Source organism: Nerophis ophidion, linkage group LG13 (genome assembly GCF_033978795.1).
Source record: "Nerophis ophidion isolate RoL-2023_Sa linkage group LG13, RoL_Noph_v1.0, whole genome shotgun sequence".
Taxonomy (NCBI): Eukaryota; Metazoa; Chordata; class Actinopteri; order Syngnathiformes; family Syngnathidae; genus Nerophis; species Nerophis ophidion.
This window is the reverse complement of record NC_084623.1, coordinates 51,152,391-51,179,218: the sequence shown is the minus strand read 5'-3', so window position 1 is coordinate 51,179,218 and position 26,828 is coordinate 51,152,391. Positions and strand designations below refer to the sequence as shown.

General features: G+C 41.4%; 1 protein-coding gene across 1 annotated transcript; it reads left to right on the top strand.

The window, feature by feature from the left end:
• The first annotated feature begins 984 nt into the window (after positions 1-984).
• Positions 985-25,488, top strand: LOC133564693 (protein NipSnap homolog 2-like). The gene is made up of 10 exons (XM_061919166.1): positions 985-1,159; positions 5,431-5,567; positions 5,644-5,689; positions 9,705-9,799; positions 11,754-11,824; positions 11,902-12,042; positions 13,330-13,361; positions 15,677-15,771; positions 24,738-24,821; positions 24,900-25,488. Exons 1-10 carry the CDS (start codon positions 987-989, stop codon positions 24,962-24,964), a joined length of 939 nt encoding a protein of 312 aa, XP_061775150.1. The 5' UTR covers positions 985-986; the 3' UTR covers positions 24,965-25,488.
• Positions 25,489-26,828: the final 1,340 nt, after the last annotated feature.

Below are 26,828 nucleotides of genomic sequence, written 5' to 3'. Positions count from 1 at the left end.
CTCGGTTGGTAGCAACTTGAGGGTTGCAGGTTCGATTCCCGCTTCCGGCATCCTAGTCACCGCCGTTATGTCCTTGGGCAAGACACTTTACCCACCTGCTCCCAGTGCCACCCACACTGGTTTAAATGTAACTTAGATATTGAGTTTCACTATGTAAAGCGCTTTGAGTCACTAGAGAAAAGCGCTGTATAAATATAATTCACTTCACTTTAATCTTATTATGATTAAAATTCAAAAAAATTATTCTGGCTAGTATAGAAAATCTTTAGAATCAATTTTAAATCTTATTTCCAAGTCTTTTGAATTTCTTTGAAAATTGTTGTTCTGGAAAATATAGAAGAAATCATTATTTGTCTTTCTTAGAAATATAGCTTAGTCCAATTTGTTATATATTCTAACAAACTGCAGATTGGATTATAACCTATTTAAAACATGTCATCAAAATTATAAAATGAATCTTAATCAGGAAAAATTACTAATGATGTTCCATAAATTATTGTTTTATTTTTTTCAAAAAGATTCGAATTAGCTAGTTTTTCTCTTCTTTTTTTTCGGTTGAATTTTGAATTTTTAAAGAGTCGAAATTGAAGATAAACTATGTTTCAAAATGTTATATTTATTTTTTTCCTGTTTTTTTTCACTTTTAAACCGTTCAATTAAGTGTTTTTTTCATCATTTATTCTCTACAAAAAAAACCTTCTGTAAAAAGAAAAAAATGTACAACTGAATGAGAGACAGAAATACCCATTTTATATATATATATATATATATATATATATGGATTTATTTATTAAAGGTAAATTGAGCAAACTGGCTATTTCTGGCAATTTATTTAAGTGTGTATCAAACTGGTAGCCCTTCGCATTAATCAGCACCCAATAAGTAGCTCTTGGTTTCAAAAATGGTATAATAATCAATAATCCACCATTGTTGTTGACGTGTTGCATTACGTCACAGGCTTGTTCTCCTCACCGGGCGAGTACATTATGAGCAGCGCGAAGCTCCACTGCCACCTGGTGGTCACTTGTGTGCACTTCACTCTGCATCCTGCGACCCTGCGTGGAAAAATGGCGTCCGGAGTCCTTCAGAGAGTGAGCGGCGGCTTGGCCCGGACTAAAAGTGGGGCCCACCCCGTCGGACAGCTCCTCGTGTGGACCAGGTTCGGCTGCCGTGAAGGTTTTATCGTTTAACGGCGTCTGTTGTGGATGTTTTATTTTTGGCGGGCGTGGGGGAGGATTGTGATGTGGGGTCGCAAGCTAGCTCCGGGACATGCTAAACAATCTTCAATAATAGTCCATTTTATCCCAATTTACATTTTAAAAAAAATACTTAGCTTTGAATGATGTATTGTGAGATTATAGGGTTAACTTTGTTTGGTGGCGGATTTTAGACAAACAGCATCATTTTCAGTCATGTATTGGTATTTATGCTCAAGGTCAGTTTGTTACTTAAAGATGGATGCGAAACCTACCACAAGTCAATATAGGCATATTTTTTAATTATTCATCAATCAATGTTTATTTATATAACCCGAAATCACAAGTGTCTCAAAGGGCTACACAAATCACAATGACATCCTCGGTAGAGCCCACATAAGTGCAAGGAAAAACTCACCCCAGTGGGACGTCGACGATGATGACTATGAGAAACCTTGGAGAGGACTGCATATGTGGGCAACCCCCACCCCCTAAGGCAGGGTTTGGCAACCTTTACCACTCAAAGACAACAATGGGAGCCACAAAACTGTTTTGAAATTTAGAATGAAATAACACTGCATACAGAGTTGTTTTTTTTTACTTTGTGCTATGTATAAACCAGGGGTCTCAGACACGCGGCCCGCACCTTAGTATGAAATTTTAACGATAGTGTTGCCCGCGAATTTTACCGTATTTCCTTGAATTGCCGCCGGGGCGCTAATTATTTCAAAACCTCTTCTCACTCCTGCGCTTACCAAAGGTATGCGGTAAAAGTAAGCATGCGCTAATTATTCTAAAACCTCTTCTCACTCCTGCGCTTACCAAAGGCATGCGGTAAAAGTAAGCATGCTCTAATTATTTTAAAACCTCTTCTCACTCCGGCACTTACCAAAGGTATGCAGAAAAAATTTGAGTGTGATGTAAGCTTGGACCTTAAATCCTACTGAATAGCTCTTAATCTTCCCTTTATGCGATTTCAAATTACCGGTATTGAAATCAGCCTCCTCCATTTTGAACATGATGACAGGGGACGTGTCACGAGTTTGACCAGGCGGTAATACCAAGCATGCGCTAATTATTTTGGGAAGCGAGTTTGACCCGGCAGTAATTCAAGGCAGGCGCATACTATATGCCCTGCGGCAATTCAAGGAAATACGGTATATGGATGCCGCTTGACAGCATCACATTTACATTTGCCAACCCTCCCGACTAGTCCGAGGGACTACTAAATGTCAGATCAACCTTTCTCGCGAAAGTTCGTAGAATTTCCCTCGATCATCAATAATCAGGGCATCCTATGAAGGTGCTGCCTTTGACGCCCTCTACAACACGTACCATTAGCTAGCCAGGCAGTCACATGTCGTACGAGGTTTCTGCAGATACACGCCAATGGTTGTAAGGCATACTTGTTCAACAGCCATACAGGTTACACTGAGGGTTGTGATATAAACAACTTTAACACTCTTACTAATATGCACCACACTGTGAACCCACACCAAACAAGAATGACAAACACATTATGGGAGAACATTGGCACTGTAACACAACATAAACACAAAAGGAGAAATACCCAGAATCTGGGCTACATTATCCACCCAGCTAGCACCTAATCCCCCCACCCCCTCCGTGCGTCAGTTGAGGTGGGCGGGGTTTGGTGGTTGCGGGGGTGTAGCCCGAAAGAGTAGTGCTGCATGGGATTTTCTCCTATGGAGGGGGTCCGGTCCGATGACCATGGATGAAGTACTGGCTGTCCAGAGTCGAGACCCAGGATGGACCGCTCGTCGGGACCCAGGACGGACCGCTCGCCTGTGTATCGGTTGGGGACATCTCTACGCTGCTGATCCGCCTCCGCTTGGGATGGTTTCCTGTGGACGGGACTCTCGCTGCTGTCTTGGATCCGCTTTGAACTGAACTCTCGCGGCTGTGTTGGAGCCACTATGGATTGTACTTTCACAGTATCATGTTAGACCCGCTCGACATCCATTGCTTTCGGTCCCCTAGAGGGGGTGGGGGTTGCCCACATCTGAGGTCCTCTCCAAGGTTTCTCATAGTCAGCATTGTCACTGGCGTCCCACTGGATGTGAATTCTCCCTGCCCACTGGGTGTGAGTTTTCCTTGCCCTTTTGTGGGTTCTTCCGAGGATGTCGTAGTCGTAATGATTTGTGCAGTCCTTTGAGACATTTGTGATTTGGGGCTATATAAATAAACATTGATTGATTGATTGATTGATTCTGGGTATTGGTTCTTTTGTGTTTATGTTGTGTTACAGTGCCAATGTTCTCCCAAAATGTTTGTCATTCTTGTTTGGTGTGGGTTCACATTGTGGCGCATATTAGTAAAAGTGTTAAAGTTGTTTATACCACAACCCTCAGTGTAACCTGGAGGGCAGTCCAGAGTACTGGAGCCCGAATGGAAAACGCTCTATAGCCCGCAGACTTTTTTTGGGCTCTGGGAATCACTAATTTAAAAATATATTATCAGGCATGTCATCCAAGGACGAGTAAAGTGATATAAGCATAATTTTCCTGCGATAATGAGTAAAAAAGTTATGGATTTTTAAAACTGATGAAAATGCACTGATTTCTGGTCAACTCCTTCAATACAAAGTCAATGGAGCTCAAGATTTATTGGTAAAAATGCCATAACTTTCTTAATATTTACCTCATTTATGGGACGGGTGACTCAGATGGTAGAGCAGCTTCGGTCATGCCAGCGACTTGAGGGTTCCTAGTTCGATTCCAGCTTCTGCCATCCTAGCCACGATCGTAATGTACTTCAGTCAGTCCACCCCAGGGCAACAAATGTAGCTTACCACCGTCAAAGTGTGAATGTGGAGAAGAGTGTTTTGATTGTCTAGAAAAGCGCTATATAATACATCTAATCTATTATCATTATTTTTAAAAGGCTGCTGTCATAACCAAATACACAGGAAAACAGTGGTTTCACAGTTATGGTGTATTTTTAATTGATTCATGAAGTTAGTGTTGGAAGTGACGGAAATTTTTAGTAAACAGGGCTGGTCTCGGGTCTCCGTTGTGTTATTTAACGCGTCATACTTCGCCACACATTTTCAATGGGAGACAGGTCTGGACTACAGGCAGGCCAGTCTAGTACCTGCCCTCTTTTACTATAAAGCCATGCTGTTGTAAAACATGGCTTGGCATTGTCCTGCTGAAATAAGCAGGGGCGTCCATGATAACGTTGCTTGGATGGCAACATATGTTGCTACAAAACTTGTATGTACCTTTCAACATTAATGGTGCCTTCACAGATGTCTTGGGCACTAATACAACCCCATACCATCACAGATGTTGGCTTTTCAACTTTGCCCTATAACAATCCTGGTTCTTCTCCCCTTTGGTCCGGAGGACACAATGTCCACAGTTTCCAAAACCAATTTGAAATGTGGACTCTTCAGACCACAGAACACTTTTCCACTTTGCATCAGTCCATCTTAGATGAGCTCGGGCCCAGTAAAGCCGGCAGCGTTTCTGGGTGTTGTTGATAAATTGCTTTCACTTTGCATAGTACAGTTTTAACTTGCACTTACAGATGTAGTTACTCACAGTGGTTTTCTGAAGTGTTCTTGAGCCCATGTGGTGATATCCTTTACACGGTGTTGCTTTTTGATGCAGTACAGCCTGAGGGATCGAAGGTCTGTAATATCGCTTTCGTGCAGTGATTTCTCCAGATTCTCTGAACCTTTTGATGATATTATGGACGGTAGATGGTGAAATTCCTAAATTTCTTGCAATAGCTTGTTGAGAAATGTTGTTTTTAAACTGTTCACAAAGTGGTGACCATTGCCCTGTCCTTGTTTGTGAATGACTGAGATTTTCATGGAAGCTGCTTATATACCCAATCATGGCGCCCACCTGTTCCCAATTGGCCTGTTCACCTGTGAGATGTTCCAAATAAGTGTTTGATGAGCATTCGTCAACTTGCTCAGTCTTTTTTGCCACTTGTGCCAGCTTTTTTGAAACACGTTGCAGGCATCAAATTCCAAATGAGCTAATATTTGCCAAAAATCCAGTTCAAACATTAAGTATCTTGTGTTTGTTGTCTTTTCAAATGAATATACGTTGAAAAGGATTTGCAAATAAATCATTGTGTTCTGTTTTTATTTACCATTTACACAACGTGCCAACTTCACTGGTTTTGGGGTTTGTGTATTATGTTGTAAAAAAAAATGTAACCGTCATCCAGCGTTTGACAACGACTCTTTGTTTTGCAGGGTGTTTTCCACATCCGGCATCAACAGAGAAGACAGTTGGTTCAAGTCATTATTTGTCAGGAAAGTTGATCCCAGAAAGGATGCACATTCAACCCTGCTGACCAAAAATGAGGAAAGTAACCTCTACAAAATCCAGTGTAAGTCTGGTTTTGCAATCAAACCACATATTATTGTACCCTTGTGGTAATAATTAACATTTGTCTTTGTTTTCAGTCCATAATGTAAAGCCGGAGTGCCTTGATGCATACAACAAGCTCTGGTACGTGGTCTTCTATGATAGACTCGTGATCAAAATTATTCAACCCCCACACAATTTTGGTGTTTTAGCAAGTTAGACATTTATTCCGTATTTTGTTTATAGTCATATCAAATAAAGATGCATTAAATAGACAAATGCAACTTGAATTACAACACTATATTTTTAACATACCAGTGTCATTTCTCTTAATATCTCATTGACAAAATTATTCATCCCCTTGAAGATCATAACTCTTAAGAACAGAATTTGAATAAGGTCTTTTCAATCAGGTGTTGAAAACACCTGTAGATGTGATTAGAACCATAACGAGCAACAATTAAACTGATTGAAAAAGACTGTGAAGCTCAGCTTCTTGTAGATGGTCGATGGTGTATTTGCAACATGGTGAAGTCCAGGGAGTGGTCAAAGAAGTCAAGAGAGGAGGTAATTTCTCTTCATAAGAAAGGATATGAATATAAGAAAATAACAAAGACATTACACATTCCAAGAGACACAGTTGGGAGCATAATTCGCAAGTTTAAAGCTAAAGGCACAGTGGAAACACTACCTGGGCGTGGTAGAAAGAGGATGCTGTGTGCAACTGATGTCCGGTATTTGAAGCGTACAGTGGTGAAAAACCCCCAGCTGAGGAACTACAACAGGACATTGCAGAGGGGGGAACGCAGGTTTCGTCACAGACAATAAGGCGCGCACTACGAGATGAAGGCCTCCATGCCAGAACTTCCAGGCGCACCGCACTTCTGACTACCAGGCACAAGAAAAAAGACTCCAGCATGCCAAAAATCATCTGGACAAACCCCAAAGATTTTGGGAAACTGTTCTATGGAGTGATGAGACAAAAGTGGAACTCTTTGGGCCTATGAATCAACGTTATGTCTGGAGGAGAAAAAATGAAGCTTACAAGGAGAAGAACACCTTTCCTACTGTTAATCATGGTGGGGGGGTCAATCATGCTCTGGGGCTGTTTCTCTGCCTCAGGTACCGGGAATCTCCAGCGTGTTCAAGGCATTATGAATTCTATTTCCTAGCAGGATATATTAGCTGCAAATTTCATGAAGTCAGTGAGGAAGCTGAGGCTTGGGAGACGTTGGACCTTCCAACAGGACAACGATCCCAAGCATACCTCCAAATCAACATCAGAGTGGTTGTAGAAGAAGGGCTGGAAGACTCTGGAATGGCCTTCACAGTCGCCAGACCTAAATCCTCTAGAAAACCTGCGGTGGGACTTGAAGAAGGCAGTTGCAGCACGCAAGCCCAAGAATATGAATGAACTGGAGGCCTTTGCCCAAGAGGAATGGGCTAAAATACCTGTAGATGGTTGCAAGAAGCTTGTGTATCACCTTTGAAGGATGTCATTACTGCCAAAGGGTGTTCTACTAAGTACTAAAGATGCATGGAACTAGGGGGTCGAATCATTTTGTCAATGAGATATTAAGAAAAATGTCCTTTTTTGGTATTTTGTAAATTTACAATTTAAGTTGCATTTGTCTATTTGACACATTTTTACTTGATATGACTATAAACAAAATGCGGAATAAATGTCCAACTTGCTAAAACACCAAAATTGTGTGGGGGTTGAATAATTTTGATCACAACTGTAGATCCTTAATTAACTTGCAGCGCAGTTAGTTAGACTTGTAACTACGGGCAAAGTGGGCCAAGCGCGGCAGTCTGTAAAAATACATCAGTGCGATCTATTCTTGTGAGGTGTTTAAGGAGTCATCTGCACATGCCGTAGATGTCTGCAGGCCAACAACTTATAGTTGGCTTCCACTTAGGCTCCCAAACCTCATTTGACATTGGCGTTGTCCTGCTACCCAAATGTATTTTTATACTTTTAAAAATAAAGGGGACCATGCTAATGTTGTTATTGGCTTTATTTGACCAGAAAATCTTATGATACATTAAAAATAGACTCAAAGTTCGATATAACGCAATATTTTATATATCAAGATTGTGCCATGAACCCCGGATTTTCCCACGTTTACATCGCGATATGGTTGTTGGTAGACTGGGCCGTCGGACTAGCGCAGGCGTGAGCAATTATTTGCCTCGGGGGGCCAAATTTAGATAAAAAATGTGTCTAGGGGCCGGTATATCTGATACAAAACCTCACAATAACGTGTGATTGAATGCTAAAAACGTTATGACAGACCTTAAAAAACAATGTAATTGAATTTTTTTTTACTGAATGAGACACCCAGAATGTACATGAAAATAATGTGGGATTGACAATATTAACTATGAAGGATAAAACACTGAATATTGACAACATGTGAACGTCACACCCCCTCTCCATCAAGTATTATACAATCAAGTGAAATGCATCAAAATGGGAACACAAACTTTATAAAAATAAACCAACGTCAATCTGATGTATCACTAAGCTTTAGAACTTTCTCTCCTTCCACTTCTGTCCCTGAAACCTGCATTTCAGGCTCACTGCTGTGGAAACGCTCCCCGCCCACACTGCTTGGTGCCTCGTCTGAGCTGCTGTGACTTAGATTACCATAGTAACTATTTAGATTACCATAGTAATTAATTAGATTACCATAGTAACTAATTAGATCACCAAAGTAATGAATTAGATCACCAAAGTAATGAGATGACCATAGTGACCAGTATATCAGATTCCAACCATTGAAATACTTTGTACAGTTCAAGACTTAGTCATTTGAAAACATCACTACACATTATAATGGCAGCTACAGTTTCCATCTTAAAGATCTAAAGAAAATGATTTGGGAATGTCCGTCAGGCCAGATTGAAAAGTTTAACGGGCCACATGCGGGTCCCGGGCCTTAATTTGCCCAGGTCTGGACTAGCGTATTAGCCAGCTCACCGTAGCTTGTAGGCCGCTCAGGGCTGCTACAAACTGGGCTAGTTTGCTCAATATGGCTAACGCTAGCAAGTAGAGCTGTGAATCTTTGGGCACCACACGATTCCATTTGATTTTTGGGGATAACTTTTTGATTTGGGATCGATTCAAACCGATGCTCAATTCAAAATCATTACTTTTTTAATAATATTGGGTGCCAGTTTTATGATTTACTGCAGTCCTCCAGCAGCTCTGATAAATAGATTAAAAACATACATGTATCTTTTTTAATTGGTTAATGTCAGAATAATTGTATCTAAGTTATCACAAAACTTTGTGTTACAATGAGTTCAGCTCGCCCTGCAAGAGGACAAAAGCTGTCTTTGATCTTACCAAGCAAAAGGCTTGTTAAGCTCCACTGTGTACGATGGGAGGACACAGGAGGGGTTCGGTTTCTTTCTTCTATTGTACTCAGGGAAAGTCCAAATAAAAGAGGTGTACAATCTTTCGTCAGAGCGTGGTGCAGACTGTACAAGAGTACAGCCCAGATGTTTCTCTTCAATTGAGCCAAATTTAATTCTGTCTGTTTAATTCCTTGCCTCTTGTCTTGTTTAATAGATGTCATCAGTGTTTGAACCTCAGAGTTAATAACTGTTACAAATTAGAATCGCTATTCATTCAAAAATATATTTTTTACACCCCTACGAGCAAGCGTGTCCACAGCATTTAAAGTCACAAAAACTTACTCTGCTCTAACTGGCGGACACGTCCCTCGAACAGGGACAATTTCTCCACGAGAAGGGTGCAAGAAGATCGAGTCCAGATCTTGCTGTCTTCTCGGGATAGCTGAAAGTGAAGCAGTGAAACAAAGAGAGCAAGAGCTTTGTGAATTCGATAAGACTACAAAATGTGCTGGAAAAGGGCGAAAGAAGGGTATGAAATATTTTGAAGAACACAAAATAGAAAGAAGCACTTAGCTTTGACGACGAAATAGCACAAAGGACGTATCAGTATTTTTCAAAGGCAGTATAGTACGTTCTTTAATTACTACCGCATTACTTTATTAATTTATTATTATACCCTACTAAACCTGCAACAAGAAGGAATGTTATTGTAGTTTTTAGACTATAGTTGCTTAACCCAATGTTGAATGAAGTTAAATGACAGTTTGATTCGTTTGTGTGTTGTTTGTCGCAGCGAGGAGGTTTTGCCCTCCATCCATGCTGATAAGTACTACCCCTGTGAGCTGGTGGGCACCTGGAATACTTGGTATGGAGAACAGGACCAGGCTGGTAGGATTATTTACATCAGCGCCGCCAATTGTACTGTATAATATACTGCAAAACCCCCCCTTAGCATGCATCAGGATGTTTTTTTTTATACACACACCAGTATATGCATGGTTTGACAATTATAACTTGCAGATTTTTATGAATTTTTTATTTTTTTTGTCAAGAAATGACTTGATAATTGCTAAGTACCAAGCAGGGAGGTAATGGGTCCCATTTTTATAGTCTTCGGTATGACTCGGCCGGGGTTTGAACTCACAACCTACCAATCACAGGACTCTAACAACTAGGCCACTGAACAGGCAGCCATGTTTGATCATTCCTTCAAATTGTGCACAAAAATAACATGATTCGGGATTAAAATGCTACCAAAACACAAACTACACATTATGAAATTGCCTCCAGTTTTCTGTAGGTGACTTCAACTAGTGTTGTGTCGTTCGCGAACGATTTGTTCGAACGAACAAATCTTTTGAGTGAACGTACTGAACCGAATCACTAGCTGAACTGATTTGTTCCTTTCTCAGTTCAGTAAAGCTCCGCCGCGACCATGCCGGTATGAGTGGAACTGGCGCGAATCACGTGATTCATGTTCGCGAACGTACTGACGCAGAAAACTGACTGTGTCGCGACGTGAATTCAGTTCCCCAACGTACTGATGCAGGGAACTGACTGTGTCGCGACGTGAATCAAGTTCCCGAACGTACTGACGCAGGGAACTGACTCTGTTGCGACGTGAATCATGTTCGCGAACGTACTGACGCAGAGAACTGACTGTGTCGCGACGTGAATTAAGTTCCCCAACGTACTGATGCAGGGAACTGACTGTGTCGCGACGTGAATCAAGTTCCCGAACGTACTGACGCAGGGAACTGACTCTGTTGCGACGTGAATCATGTTCGCGAACGTACTGACGCAGAGAACTGACTGTGTCGCGACGTGAATTAAGTTCCCCAACGTACTGATGCAGGGAACTGACTGTGTCGCGACGTGAATCAAGTTCCCGAACGTACTGACGCGGGGAACTGACTCTGTTGCGACATGAATCATGTTTGCGAACGTACTGACGCAGGGAACTGACTCTGTTGCGACGTGAATCATGTTCGCGAACGTACTGACGCAGAGAACTGACTGTGTCGCGACGTGAATTAAGTTCCCCAACGTACTGATGCAGGGAACTGACTGTGTCGCGACGTGAATCACGTTCCCGAACGCACTGACTCTGTTGCGATGTGAATCATGTTCGCGAACGTACTGACGCAGAGAACTGACTTTGTCGCGACGTGAATCATGTTCGTGAACGTACTGACGCAGGGAACTGACTCTGTTGTGACGTGAATCATGTTCGCGAATGTACTGACGCAGGGAACTGACTCTGTTGGGACGTGAATCATGTTCGCGAACGTACTGACGCAGAGAACTGACTCTGTTGCGACGCCAATCACGTTCGCGAACGTACTGACGCAGGGAACTGATGGTGTCGCGGAGGATGACGTCACATTGAGGATCTCGTTCTGTCACTGTGCGCGTCGTTCATTGGGTGCTGAGAGCTTGTGTCGTTCGCCAACTAACACGCAGCGAGATCTGCCGCTGGGGAAGCTGTTACTGACTGACTCATGATTCGCCGACCTGCACACAGAACTGCTGCTGCAGAAGTGATTCGGTGAACAAATCTTTTGAATGAATCAATTTAAGGAACTGATTCTAGTGATTCAGTACAGTCAAAAGAACTGCCGATCCCATCACTAACGTCAACACACATATAAGCTAAAAGTGAGCATACAAAACTCTCTAGAAAACAAGCCTAAAATCTGGTCTATGTATTTTGGGGAGAGTTTTACCTGTAGGCATGTTTAGGTCCAGAACTGTGACATAAGTACTAAATATGTCAGCTCCAGAGTGGTTAAGTAAGCCGTTGTCGTGTTTTAGTGACGGTATTTTGTTTTCTCTGTTTTAGTTCATTTGTGGCGTTACAGAGGCGGTTACCCAGCTCTGACAGAGGTGATGAATAAGCTACGTCAGAACAAGGTCAGAGGTCACGCCCGTTAGGCTTTCCCGTCGCCCTCAATTCGGGTGCACTGATGAGTTCTTGTCTCCCCATGCAGGAGTTCACAGAGTACAGGAAGGAGCGTGGAAAGATGCTCCTGTCTCGCAGGAACCAGCTTCTGCTGGAATTCAGTTTCTGGAACGAACCGGTGCCCAGAGAGGGACCCAACATCTATGAGCTCAGGTCCTACCAACTCAGGGTGAGCGCCGTCTTATCAGTTACTGATTATGTAGACGTGAATATGACATTTGTAAAGAGCATCATTGATCTAGTTGTCGAAGCATTTGTAATTTAAGGGATATTTCCAGATCATGAGACAATTGCTAAAGTAAAACCACTATATAACGGTGGTAACAAACACAAGTACTCAAATTACAGACTAATATCACTAAAATGATTTAAAAAATAGTATCCATTCTTCACATATGTCACGGTGAAGTGAAGTTTATTTATATAGCGCTTTTCTCTAGAGACTCAAAGCGCTTTTACATAGTGAAAGCCAATATCTAAGTGACATTTAAACCAGTCTGGGTGTCTGTTTGTTTATGGCAATGAAGTCATTGAAATGAATATTAAACCATACGCCATTGGTCTGTTTTACAACACGATGCCACTTACACAACCCAGATTGGTCATCACTACTCACTTGTGGGGCGGTATAGCTCGGTTGGTAGAGTGGCCATGCCAGCAACTTGAGGGTTCCAGGTTTGATCCCCACTTCCGCCATCCTAGTCACTGCCGTTGTGTCCTCGGGCAAGACACTTTTACCCAACTGCTCCCAATGTCACACAGACTGGTTTGAATGTCACTTAGATATTGGGTTTCACTATGTAAAAGGGCTTTGAGTCACTAGAGAAAAGTGCTATATAAATAAACTTCACTTCACCGTATGATACTATTTTTTAAATAATTTTAATGATCTTACAGTTTAGGTGGGCAAAAGCGTCAATACTTTGATACCAACACGCAAAAAAATACATTGACTCCGACTTATTTCAGTTTCGTAATCAAATACATGCAATCATTAAAGTATTCGGGGTGTGAGAGCGTACGGAGATCCGCCACCACAAGCCCAAGAAGTGTGTACTAACCACAGCGTGCAGAAGTGTGCAACCAAGTTGCTTCGATACCTGCTAAGAACACACCTTGGAATCATTATTCCGTCAAACGGCAAAAAAATTTTATCGTGGTATCAAATGGATATCGAGAATCGTGAACATTCATCTGGTATCTACAATTGAAATTCTGGTATTGTGGCACTATTTACAACTAGTAATCTAGCAATTGTCAAAATTGGAAACTACTGCTTCACAAACAACTTTATTTTATCTTCTATTTTAACTTAACTTTAACCCAGTCAATACAATGCTGGGTTAGCAGCTGTATAGGACACATGTTTTTTTTCTTAAAGCGCCACACACACTTTAAATAATTATCTTCTCACTGTATGAGCACCACTGATCCCCGCCTGTTTTCTCTCCTCCAGCCAGGAACCATGATCGAGTGGGGAAATTACTGGTAAGTCCGCATGACTTCATCACACGTGTACCGATACTAAGAACATGTTATCAAATTGCATGTACAATCTGATACAAGCAGTCCTGCAGCGTGTTTACTTGACATGTAATCGCCTCTGATAAACACACAAGGTTGGTCTTTTTTTTCTATTTTGGTCAAGTTATTAACAAAATGAGTTGCTATAGGAGCTAGCAGCTACACAACAGCTAAGCACATGATAGCACACAAGCTAGACATACATAATAAGTGTACTTTTGTTGAACAATATTGCAGTCTAAAAAAAGCACATTTGTCAACATAAACAAGTATCAAATAATTATAGTTGCATATAGGGCTGGGCAATATGGCCTTTTATTAATATCTCGATATTTTCAGGCTATGTCACGATACACGATATATATCTCCATATTTTGCCTTAGCCTTGAATAAACACTTGATGCATATAATCACAGCAGTATGATGATTCTATGTGTCTACATTAAAAAAATATTCTTCATACTGCATTAATATATGCTCATTTTAAACTTTCATGCAGAGAGGGAAATCCCAACTAAGTCAATTGACCAAAACTGTATTTATTAAACAGTTGTTAATTCATGTCATTTCAAAACAGAAAGTGCAAGATTGTCAGACATTTTAAAACAAGCTAATAGCGCACATTTGTGCATGATGTCACTAAGATATATCAAAACAACACTGAATTAAAGTGCACTTTTTGTACAGAACGTCACTACAATAGTTTAAAACAAATAAAGTGCACTTTTGTGCATGATGTCACACAAGATTTTTCAATAACTGTCAAATAAAAATGGGCTGTATAATTAATTAGTGCATAATGGGAAATCAAGTACTGTATCTCCTTCGCTATGTGGTGGGTTAATGCGGACGTTATCTCCTTCTGTTGTTGACTATTTTTTTCATATTGTGTTGATCTGGAAATGGTGGCTTAGGCATTTTGTGGGTGTGGCACCGAACGGTGGTGTTAACATGCGGAGTTTCAAGCACTTTTCATTCTCTAGAGGGTGACTTTTGAAGTCATGCTACAAATTAACAGTGGTGCTACTCTTTGTAGCAACGCTTTTGCCGCATAAATGTTCAACATCTTCCCGCTTGAAGCCAAACCACCCGCCATACGATTGACCCCCTGCGGTTTTTCTTGGGAATTAATTCTTCCTTCGTTTGTTACCAGATTCGCACCTGCTTTCTGTCAACTAAATTGATTGATTGATTGATTGATTGATTGATACTTTTATTAGTAGATTGCACAGTTCAGTACATATTCCGTACAATTGACCACTAAATGGTAACACCCAAATAAGTTTTTCAACTTGTTTAAGTCGGGGTCCACGTTAATCAATTCATGGTAAAAGCAACTGCGTGAGGACATGTACTTGAATATCACGATATAGTCGTTTTCTATATTGCACAGAGTATATTCCATATATCTCCCAGCCCTAGTTGCATATAATCTACACATATATAATACAGGCCAAAAGTTTTGACACACCTTCTCATTCAATGCATTTTCTTTATTTTCATGACTATTTACATTGTAGATTGTCACTAAAGGCATCAAAATTATGAATAAACACATGTGGAGTTATATACTTAAAAAAGGTGAAATAACTAAAAACATGTTTTTTATTCTCGTTTTTTAAAAATACATCCCTTTGCTCTGAATGCTTATTTGCACACCCTTGGCATTCTCTCCACGAGCTTCAAGAGTTAGTCACCTGAAATGGTTCTCACTTCACAGGTGTGCTAGTTGTGATGCCTTCAGGGACAATCTTAATAGTAATGGAAATAAAGAAAACACGTACAGGTTTTGGCCTGTAAGTGTTCTTTATTGAACAATACTGTAGTCTAAAAAAACACAAATGTCAACATAAACAAGTGTCAAATAATTATAGTTGCATATTTTCTATTCAATTAAGTATTCAGTAACAAATGTGTCCACATCATTCAACTTGCTGCATCCTGAGAGTAACTGAATTATTGGCTACCCATGTGGTAAATTTTAAATGTGCTTTATAATTAAAGTTGATTTGATATCGTGATCACTTGGTGTCGCTAAAAACAATTACCTTCCACTTCAACCTAAAAACAGCATTCATCCATTCCAGACAGTTAATGGTTATTATACCTATTATTGTTCTGTTTGACTCATTTTACTCTGTTCTCTCTCTCACTACAAGAAAGTTCACTTTGCCTCTCCCCACAATTTAAAGTTTGCTCAGCAGGCTTTGAAAAGTTTGTTTTATTCTTCCTTTGTGTCGAGCTGCTGTTTCAACAAAGCGCGTTGTTGTCGTTCGCAGGGCGAGAGCTATCGGGTTACGCCAGCACAACAGCGAAGCCGTAGGAGGGTTCTTCTCCCAGATCGGCAACCTTTACATGGTTCATCACCTCTGGGGTAAAGCCCACACATCTTACATGTCAGCCATTCATTAACCACACCTCCTTTTACACCAGGGGTCGGGAACCTTTTTGGCTGAGAGAGCCAAAAAGCCAAATATTTTAAAACATATTCCCGTAAGAGCCATATAATATACTTTTTTTACACTGAACACGACTAAACACGTGAATTTTTAAGTAAGACCAACATTTCTAGAGTATAATAGGTCTCCTATTCTTTGTAATAACATTGTTATTCTGAAGTTAATTGTGGAGGGGGCGTGGCCTGCAGGCCTGCAGCAACAGGTGCGTAGAGGGCCCACCTGGGCCTTGTTATCTAATCACCTGTCGCTCTGTTATAAGCAGCAGCCAGAAGGAGAGACTGAATTGGGGCTGGAAATACTATTGCTGGAAAGCAACTGAGAGACTTATTGAAAAATAAAACAATATTGTAACCCTGAAACAGGCTCTCATGTCGGTGCTTGGTGGTCTGAAGAACCCCCAGGAGGCCAAGCCCCACACTAACCAATAATAAATAAATAACTTCTTACCATTAACACAACTTCTTGATCAGGTGCGGTAGAAAAACGGATGGATGGATTAAAAATGCATGAGAATGTTTTATATTTTGAACATTATTTTTAACACTGTGATTACAAGCGGAATTATTCATTACTTATCGTGTTAAGCAACGTCAGCTCAGATTTTTCTGAGAGCCAGATGTAGTCATCAAAAGAGCCACATCTGGCTCTTGAGCCATAGGTTCCCTACCCCTGTTTTACACGCTTGTATTCACCACCAGTTCTTTTTTGCGAAACAATTGTCACCCTTAAACAGTGTGGCGGGAAAGTTAGATTAGTTGTTTCGCGCTTGTTAGCCTTGATGCTAGCAAAAAATTGCATTTGAGTTTGGTTGTCACATACTCATATATATATAAATATACCGTATTTCCTTGAATAGCCACCGGGGCGCTAATTAATTTAAAACCTCTTCTCACTCATGCGCTTGTTCTAAGCATGCGGTAAAAGTAAGCAGGCGCTAATTATTTCAAAACCTCTTCTCACCCCTGCGCTTACCAATGGCATGCAGTAAAAACATTTACATCATGCTATCTGTGTGCCGGTAGGACGCATGCATTTCACTGCTTTTCATGTGAGATTGCAATGCATACTTGGTCAACAGCCATACCGTTTACACTAATGGTTGTGATATAAACAACTTTAAAACTCTTACTAATATGCACCACACTCTGTGAGCCCTAACCAAACAAGAGTAACAAACACATTTCTGGAGAACATTGGCTCTGTAACACATTATAAATGCAACATAAGATTTACCCAGAGTTCCAATGCATCCATGGCTCTTGGTTATATTATACACGCGCCCCCAACCCATGCACGGAGAGGAGGGGAGGGGTTTAGATAGAGTCATGGAGATGTTTAGGGCACGTCCAACCGGTAGGAGGCCACGGGGAAGACACAGGACACGTTGGGAAGACTATGGATGCACGGCATTCTGGGTAATTCTTATGTTGCATTTAAAATGTGTTACAGAGCCTATGTTTTCCAGAAATGTGTTTGTTATTCATATTTGGTTAGGGTTCACAGAGTGTGGCGCATATTAGTAAGAGTGTTAAAATTGTTTTATATCACAACCATTAGTGTGATCTGTATGGCTGTGGAACAAGACCCCTGGTTTACACACAGAAAGCAAACAAAAACTCAATATGTATATAACACATGTACAGTAAGATGTTTCCTGGGCATGTTCCTTGCTCTTTTTAGTTGCAAGCTGAACCTGAGAAGACTCAGTTTAGCTCAGTTGGTAGAGTGGCCGTGCCAGCAACTTGAGGGTTGCAGGTTCAATTCCCGCTTCTGCCAACCTGGTCACTGCCGTTGTGTCCTTGGGCAAGACACTTTACCCACCTGCTTCCAGTGCCACCCACACTGGTTTGATTGTAACTTAGATATTGGGCTTCGCTATGTAAAGTGCTTTGAGTTACTAGAGAAAAAGCGCTATATAAATATAATTCACTTCACTTCACTTCACTCTTGAACGCATTAAAATAATCCCCTCAGTTCCCCCCCAAAATGGATTTACTGGCTGGAATGTAAAGACAATATAACATACATCCATACACGCGGATGCATTTGCAATAGTGCAATATATTTATCTGTACAGGAATCTATTTATTTACATCTGCACCTTATTGTTTTTTTATCCTGCACTACCATGAGCAAATGCAACAAAATGTTGTTCTTATCTGTACTGCAAAGTTCAAATTTGAATAGTAAAAAGTGAAGTGAAGTGAATTATATTTATATAGCGCTTTTTCTCAAGTGACTCAAAGCGCTTTACATAGTGACACCCAATATCTAAGTTCCAATTAAACCAGTGTGGGTGGCACTGGGAGCAGGTGGGTAAAGTGTCTTGCCCAAGGACACAACGGCAGTGACTAGGATGGCGGAAGCGGGAATCGAACCTGCAACCCTCAAGTTGCTGGCACGGCCACTCTACCAACCGAGCTATGCCGCCCCACAAAAGGAAGTCTAAGTCTTTACACCGTATTTTCCGGACTATAGAGTGCAGATTTATACGTTGTGAAATGAGTTATTTACACAGAAATATTTTGTAAATTTTTAGGCTCCCCCGTGACACCGAGAGGGACAAGCGGTAGAAAGTGGATGGATAGAAATTGACATACCTTGATGGTTTCCAAACAGTGTCTGTAACACGGCAGTAAAACGGCTGACCAAACAAAACACAAGTCGCTCAAAAAGGTTTATTATGTCTTCTTATTCATATGCTTTTTTAAAATCTTCTTGTAATCTGACCATATTTTCCGAATATTAAATGGGATCTTTACTTGGCATGTTTCGACTGTCATCTGCGGTCTTCTTCACAAGTCAGGAGTGGTCAGGTTTTGAAGAAGACTGCAGATGACAGTCGAAAAATGTCAGGTAAATATTCCATCTACTATACCGAAAACATGGTCTGATTACAAGAGTATTTTAAAAAGTATAAAAACAGAAGTCATCGTCATGGACTTACCAGCTGCGGAAGCTAGCTCTCCAATCAGCTAAACCGACTCAATAACTCCACGGTGACAATTTGGTAAATTTACTAAACTGAATCCATACAAAAGGACTGCCCTTGTAAGTTAATAATACTAACACAGACACTCTTAAATGTGTTAGCGTATTAGCTGATGCTAACAACATTACGATGGCTTGTACAAATAAGCATGAAAGCATTCCTACAGACATTAGGTTAGTTTAGTAAGTAAGAATAGTTTTAGTTATATTGTAAAACTTACAATATAACTGGAGTGATGAATGAAGAATCCATACAAGTAGAAATGCTAGAACAGTGGTTCTCAACCTTTTTTCAGTGATGTGAACATTTTTTTAATTCAAGTACCCTCTAATCATAGCAAAGCATTTTTGGTTGAAAAAAAGAGATAAAGAAGTAAAATACAGCACTATGTCATCAATAAATAAAGTACTATCTAATCAGTTTCTGATTTATTAAATTGTATGACAGTGCAAAATATTGCTTGTTTTTAGTGGTCTTTTTTTAACTCTTTGGAAAAAAAGGTATAAAAATAACTAAAAAACTGTTGAAAAATAAACAAGTGAATCAATTATAAATAAAGATTTCTACACATAAAAGTAATCATCTACTTAAAGTGCCTTCTTTGGGGATTGTAATAGAGATCCATGTTGGTAGAGTGGCCGTGCCAGCAACTTGAGGGTTGCAGGTTCGATTCCCGCTTCCGCCATCCTAGTCACTGCCGTTGTGTCCTTGGGCAAGACACTTTACCCACCTGCTCCCAGTGCCACCCACACTGCTTTAAATGTAACTTAGATATTGGGTTTCACTATGTAAAGCGCTTTGAGTCTCTAGAGAAAAAGCGCTATATAAATATAATTCACTTCACGAATTCTAAACATTTCTTCACAAAAAAAGAAATCTTTAACATCAATATTTATGAAACATGTCCACAAAAAATCTAGCTGTCAACACTGAATATTGCATTGTTGCATTTCTTTTCACATATTTTGTTGAAGTATTATTCAATAAATATATTTATAAAGGATTTTTTGAATTGTTGCTATTTTTAGAATCCATCCATCCATTTTCTACCGCTTATTCCCTTTTAGGGTTGCGGGGGGCGCTGGCGCCTATCTCAGCTACAATCGGGCGGAAGGCGGGGTACACCCTGGACAAGTCGCCACCTCATCGCAGGGCCAACACAGATAGACAGACAACATTCACACTCACATTCACACACTAGGGCCAATTTAGTGTTGCAAATTTAAGTGTATCCATCCATTTTCTACCACTTATTCCCTTTTGGGGTCGCTAGCGCCTATCTCAGCTACAGTCGGGCGGAAGGCGGGGTACACCCTGGACAAGTCGCTACCTCATCGCAGGGCCAACACAGATAGACAGACAACATTCACACTCACATTCACACACTAGGGCCAATTTAGTGTTGCCAATTTAAGTGTATCCATCCATTTTCTACCGCTTATTCCCTTTTTGGGTTGCGGGGGGGCGCTGGCGCCTATCTCAGCTACAATCGGGCGGAAGCCGGGGTACACCCTGGACAAGTCGCCACCTCATCGCAGGGCCAACACAGATAGACAGACAACATTCACACTCACATTCACACACCAGGGCCAATTTAGTGTTGCAAATTTAAATGTATCCATCCATTTTCTACCACTTATTCCCTTTTGGGGTCGCTAGCGCCTATCTCAGCTACAGTCGGGCGGAAGGCGGGGTACACCCTGGACAAGTCGCCACCTCATCGCAGGGCCAACACAGATAGACAGACAACATTCACACTCACATTCACACACTAGGGCCAATTTAGTGTTGCAAATTTAAGTGTATCCATCCATTTTCTACCGCTTATTCCCTTTTAGGTTTGCGGGGGGGCGCTGGCGCCTATCTCAGCTACAATCGGGCGGAAGGCGGGGTACACCCTGGACAAGTCGCCACCTCATCGCAGGGCCAACACAGATAGACAAGATTCACACTCACATTCAAACACTAGGGCCAATTTAGTGTTGCAAATTTAAGTGTATCCATCCATTTTCTACCGCTTATTCCCTTTTAGGGTTGCGGGGGGCGCTGGCGCCTATCTCAGCTACAATCGGGCGGAAGGCAGGGTACACCCTGGACAAGTCGCCACCTCATCGCAGGGCCAACACAGACAGACAACATTCACACTCACATTCACACACTAGGGCCAATTTAGTGTTGTCAATTTAAGTGTATTTGCTTGTTTTTAAATGAAAACTATTTTCTTTATGGCCGTCAGTGAAGAAAAATCCATAAATTAGCCGCACCGTTTTATGAGACGCAGGGTTGAAAGCGTAGGAAAAAAGTATGAGTACCTATAAAATTCTGTAATATATTCCAGTAAAAGTTGTGTGACTAACCCCGTTGTGCCATAAGTTCGCTACTCGAATCCATATATTAGCCGCACCGTTTTATAAGACGCAGGGTTGAAAGCGTAGGAAAAAAGTATGATACGAGTACCTATAAAATCCTGTAATATATTCCAGTAAAAGTTGTGACCGACCCCGTTGTGCCCTAAGTTCGCTACTCAAATCCATAAATTAGCACCGTTTTATAAGACGCAGGGTTGAAAGCGTAGGAAAAAAGTATGAGTACCTATAAAATTCTGTAATATATTCCAGTAAAAGTTGTGACCGACCCCGTTGTGCCCTAAGTTCGCTACTCAAATCCATAAATTAGCCGCACCCTTTTATAAGACGCAGGGTTGAAAGCGTAGGAAAAAAGTATGAGTACCTATAAAATCCTGTAATATATTCCAGTAAAAGTTTTGTGACCAACTCCGTTGTGCCCTAAGTTCGCTACTAAAATCCATAAATTAGCCGCACCGTTTTATAAGACGCTGGGTTGAAAGCGTAGGAAAAAAGTATGATACGAGTACCTATAAAATCCTGTAATATATTCCAGTAAAAGTTGTGTGACTAACCCTGTTGTGCCCTAAGTTCGCTACTCAAATCCATAAATTGTGCCCTAAGTTCGCTACTCAAATCCATAAATTAGCCGCACCGTTTTATAAGACGCAGGGTTGAAACCGTAGGAAAAAAGTATGAGTACCTATAAAATCCTGTAATATATTCCAGTAAAAGTTGTGTGACCAACCCCGTTGTGCCCTAAGTTTGCTACTAAAATCCATAAATTAGCCGCACCGTTTTATAAGACGCAGGGTTGAAAGCGTAGGAAAAAAGTATGATACGAGTACCTATAAAATCCTGTAATATATTCCAGTAAAAGTTGTGTGACCGACCCCGTTGTGCCCTAAGTTTGCTACTAAAATCCATAAATTAGCCGCACCGTTTTATAAGACGCAGGGTTGAAAGCGTAGGAAAAAAGTATGAGTACCTATAAAATCCTGTAATATATTTGAGTAAAAGTTGTGTGACCGACCCCGTTGTGCCCTAAGTTCGCTACTCAAATCCGTAAATTAGTCGCACCGTTTTATAAGACGCAGGGTTGAAAGCGTAGGAAAAAAGTATGATAAGAGTACCTATAAAATCCTGTAATATATTCCAGTAAAAGTTGTGTGACCAACCCCGTTGTGCCCTAAGTTCGCTACTCAAATCCATAAATTAGCCGCACCGTTTTATAAGACGCAGGGTTGAAAGCGTAGGAAAAAAGTATGAGTACCTACAAAATCCTGTAATATATTCCAGTAAAAGTTGTGTGACCAACCCCGTTGTGCCCTAAGTTCGCTACTCAAATCCATAAATTAGCCGCACCGTTTTATAAGACGCAGGGTTGAAAGCGTAGGAAAAAAGTATGAGTACCTATAAAATCCTGTAATATATTTGAGTAAAAGTTGTGTGACTAACCCCGTTGTGCCCTAAGTTCGCTACTCAAATCCATAAATTAGCCGCACCGTTTTATAAGACGCAGGGTTGAAAGCGTAGGAAAAAAAGTATGAGTACCTATAAAATCCTGTAATATATTCCAGTAAAAGTTGTGTGACTAACCCCGTTGTGCCCTAAGTTCGCTACTCAAATCCATAAATTAGCCGCACCGTTTTATAAGACGCAGGGTTGAAAGCGTAGGAAAAAAGTATGAGTACCTATAAAATCCTGTAATATATTCCAGTAAAAGTTGTGTGACCAACCCCGTTGTGCCCTAAGTTCGCTACTCAAATCCGTAAATTAGTCGCACCGTTTTATAAGACGCAGGGTTGAAAGCGTAGGAAAAAAGTATGATACGAGTACCTATAAAATCCTGTAATATATTCCAGTAAAAGTTGTGTGACTAACCCCGTTGTGCCCTAAGTTCGCTACTCAAATCCATAAATTAGCCGCACCGTTTTATAAGACGCAGGGTTGAAAGCGTAGGAAAAAAAGTATGATACGAGTACCTATAAAATCTTGTAATATATTCCAGTAAAAGTTGTGTGACTAACCCCGTTGTGCCCTAAGTTCGCTACTCAAATCCATAAATTAGCCGCACCGTTTTACAAGACGCAGGGTTGAAAGCGTAGGAAAAAAAGTATGATACGAGTACCTATAAAATCCTGTAATATATTCCAGTAAGTTTTGTGACCGACCCCGTTGTGCCCTAAGTTTGCTACTAAAATCCATAAATTAGCCGCACCCTTTTATAAGACGCAGGGTTGAAAGCGTAGGAAAAAAGTATGATACGAGTACCTATAAAATCCTGTAATATATTCCAGTAAAAGTTGTGTGACCAACCCCGTTGTGCCCTAAGTTCGCTACTCAAATCCATAAATTAGCCGCACCGTTTTACAAGACGCAGGGTTGAAAGCGTAGGAAAAAAGTATGAGTACCTATAAAATCCTGTAATATATTCCAGTAAAAGTTGTGTGACCAACCCCGTTGTGCCCTAAGTTCGCTACTCAAATCCGTAAATTAGTCGCACCGTTTTATAAGACGCAGGGTTGAAAGCGTAGGAAAAAAGTATGATACGAGTACCTATAAAATCCTGTAATATATTCCAGTAAAAGTTGTGTGACTAACCCCGTTGTGCCCTAAGTTCGCTACTCAAATCCATAAATTAGCTGCACCGTTTTATAAGACGCAGGGTTGAAAGCGTAGGAAAAAAGTATGAGTACCTACAAAATCCTGTAATATATTCCAGTAAAAGTTGTGTGACCAACCCCATTGTGCCTTAAGTTCGCTACTCAAATCCATAAATTAGCTGCACCGTTTTATAAGACGCAGGGTTGAAAGCGTAGGAAAAAAGTATACGAGTACCTATAAAATCCTGCAATATATTCGAGTCAAAGTTTTGTGACCAACCCCGTTGTGCCCTAAGTTTGCTACTAAAATCCATAAATTAGCCGCACCGTTTTATAAGACGCAGGGTTGAAAGCGTAGGAAAAAAAGTATGATACGAGTACCTATAAAATCTTGTAATATATTCCAGTAAAAGTTGTGTGACCAACCCCGTTGTGCCCTAAGTTCGCTACTCAAATCCATAAATTAGCCGCACCGTTTTATAAGACGCAGGGTTGAAAGCGTAGGAAAAAAGTATGAGTACCTACAAAATCCTGTAATATATTCCAGTAAAAGTTGTGTGACCAACCCCGTTGTGCCCTAAGTTCGCTACTCAAATCCATAAATTAGCCGCACCGTTTTATAAGACGCAGGGTTGAAAGCGTAGGAAAAAAGTATGATACGAGTACCTATAAAATCCTGTAATATATTCCAGTAAAAGTTGTGTGACTAACACCGTTGTGCCCTAAGTTCGCTACTCAAATCCATAAATTAGCACCGTTTTATAAGACGCAGGGTTGAAAGCGTAGGAAAAAAGTGTGAGTACCTATAAAATCCTGTAATATATTCCAGTAAAAGTTGTGTGACTAACCCCGTTGTGCCCTAAGTTCGCTACTCAAATCCAAGCCGTAATGTTGACGATATTTCTGATGTGCTGCTGCCGGTTTTTTGCTCCTGGTAGCCTACAAAGACCTGCAGTCCCGGGAGAACACAAGAAACGGGGCCTGGCAGGAGGAAGGCTGGCACGAGGTGGTCTACTACACAGGTGGGCACAGACCTCCTTCAGCTTGGTCTCAGGTGTAAAGAGACTAAAGTGACCCCCCCTCACCCTTCCCCCCCACAGTTCCTCTCATCCAGCACATGGACTCCAGGATCATGATCCCCACCAAGGCGTCGCCCCTCAAGTGAAAAGTCAACAAAAAAAGAAGAGATTCAGCAACTTCATCCTTTTTTTTTTTTTGGGTCCTTTTTCAGTCCGTCATGTAATCACAGCTGTGCTGTAGCAGGTTTCCTCGGCGCCCCAAACGGAAATATTAGGTCAAACTACGGCGTCACATTTCCTACGTTTACATTGTCTCCTGACAGCACCGCCGTAAACTCACTAAATGGTTGACGAGTATTAGAAGCCACCAAAGTGTCCTGAGAGGTGAAAGGAAAGCAGCTTTTACTTTTTGACCGTCACGGTCACGGCTATTTATCATTTAGACTTCCTGTCGCTAATTATCAACATGTGGAACATATCAGGAAAATGTTATTTAAAAAAACATGAACTGTTTTTTTTTTTTTGTTGACCCGGTTATCAAGTTCTTGTGAGGTTTCCAGTCTTTGTAAATCATGTGTGAGCGAAGCATGCCTTCTTTGAGAGAGTATATAGGGTGTGTGTGTGTGTGTGTGTGTGTCTGCAGGAGTTGTTGATAAACTACAACATGGTCCATTGTGTCACCTTTTTGTGATGATCAAGTTCAGCCAAGAAGGTTCTAGCATCAGGGCGTCGCCATAGCAACAGTTCACGCAGATATTTCAACCAATCCCTGAGAATGATGTCCCATCAAAACTTACATCCATTTTTTACTGCTTGTCCCTTTTGGGGTGGCGGAGGGTGCTGGAGCCTATCTCAGCTGCATTCGGGTTGGAAGGCGGTGTACACCCTGGACAAGTCACCACCTCATCACAGGGCCAACCTAGATAGACAACATTCACACTCACATCAAACGTCCATCCATTTCCTACCGCTTGTCCCTTTTGGGATCACGGGGTGTTGGAGCGTATCTCAGCTGCATTTGGCCAGAAGGCGGTTTACACCCTGGACAAGTCACCATCTCATCACAGGGCCAACCTAGATAGACAGACAACATTCACACTCACATCAAACATCCATCCATTTCCTACCGCTTGTCCCATTTGGGATCACGGGGTGTTGGAGCGTATCTCAGCTGCATTTGGGCGGAAGGCGGTTTACACCCTGGACAAGTCGCCATCTCATCACAGGGCCAACCTAGATAGACAGACAACATTCACACTCACATCAAACATCCATTTTTTTCTACCGCTTGTCCCTCTTGGGGTCACACGGGGTGTTGGAACGCATCTCAGCTGCATTTGGGTGGAAGGCGGTGTACACCCTGGACAAGTCGCCACCTCATTACAGGGCCAACCTAGATAGACAACATTCACACTCACATCAAACATCCATTTATTTTCTACCGCTTGTCCCTTTTGGGGTCACAGGGGGTGTTTGAGCCTATCTCAGCTGCATTTGGGTGGAAGGCGGGGTACACCCTGGACAAGTCTCCACCTCACCACAGGGCCAACAAAGATAGACAACATTCACACTCAGATCAAACATCCATCGTTTGTCTACCGCTTGTCCCTTTTTGGGGGGGACTGGAGCCTATTTAAGCAGCATTCGGGTTGGAAGGCGGCGTACACCATGGACAAGTCGCCACCTCATCACAGGGCCAACCTAGATAGACAGACAACATTCACACTCACATCAAACGTCCATCCATTTTCTACTGCTTGTCCCTTTTGGGGTCACGGGGTGTTGAAGCCTATCTCAGCTGCATTTGGGTGGAAGGCGGTGTACACCCTGGACAAGTCGCCACCTCATCACAGGGCCAACCTAGATAGACAGACAACATTCACACTCACATCAAACATCCATTTTTTTCTACCGCTTGTCCCTCTTGGGGTCACACGGGGTGTTGGAACGCATCTCAGCTGCATTTGGGTGGAAGGCGGTGTACACCCTGGACAAGTCGCCACCTCATTA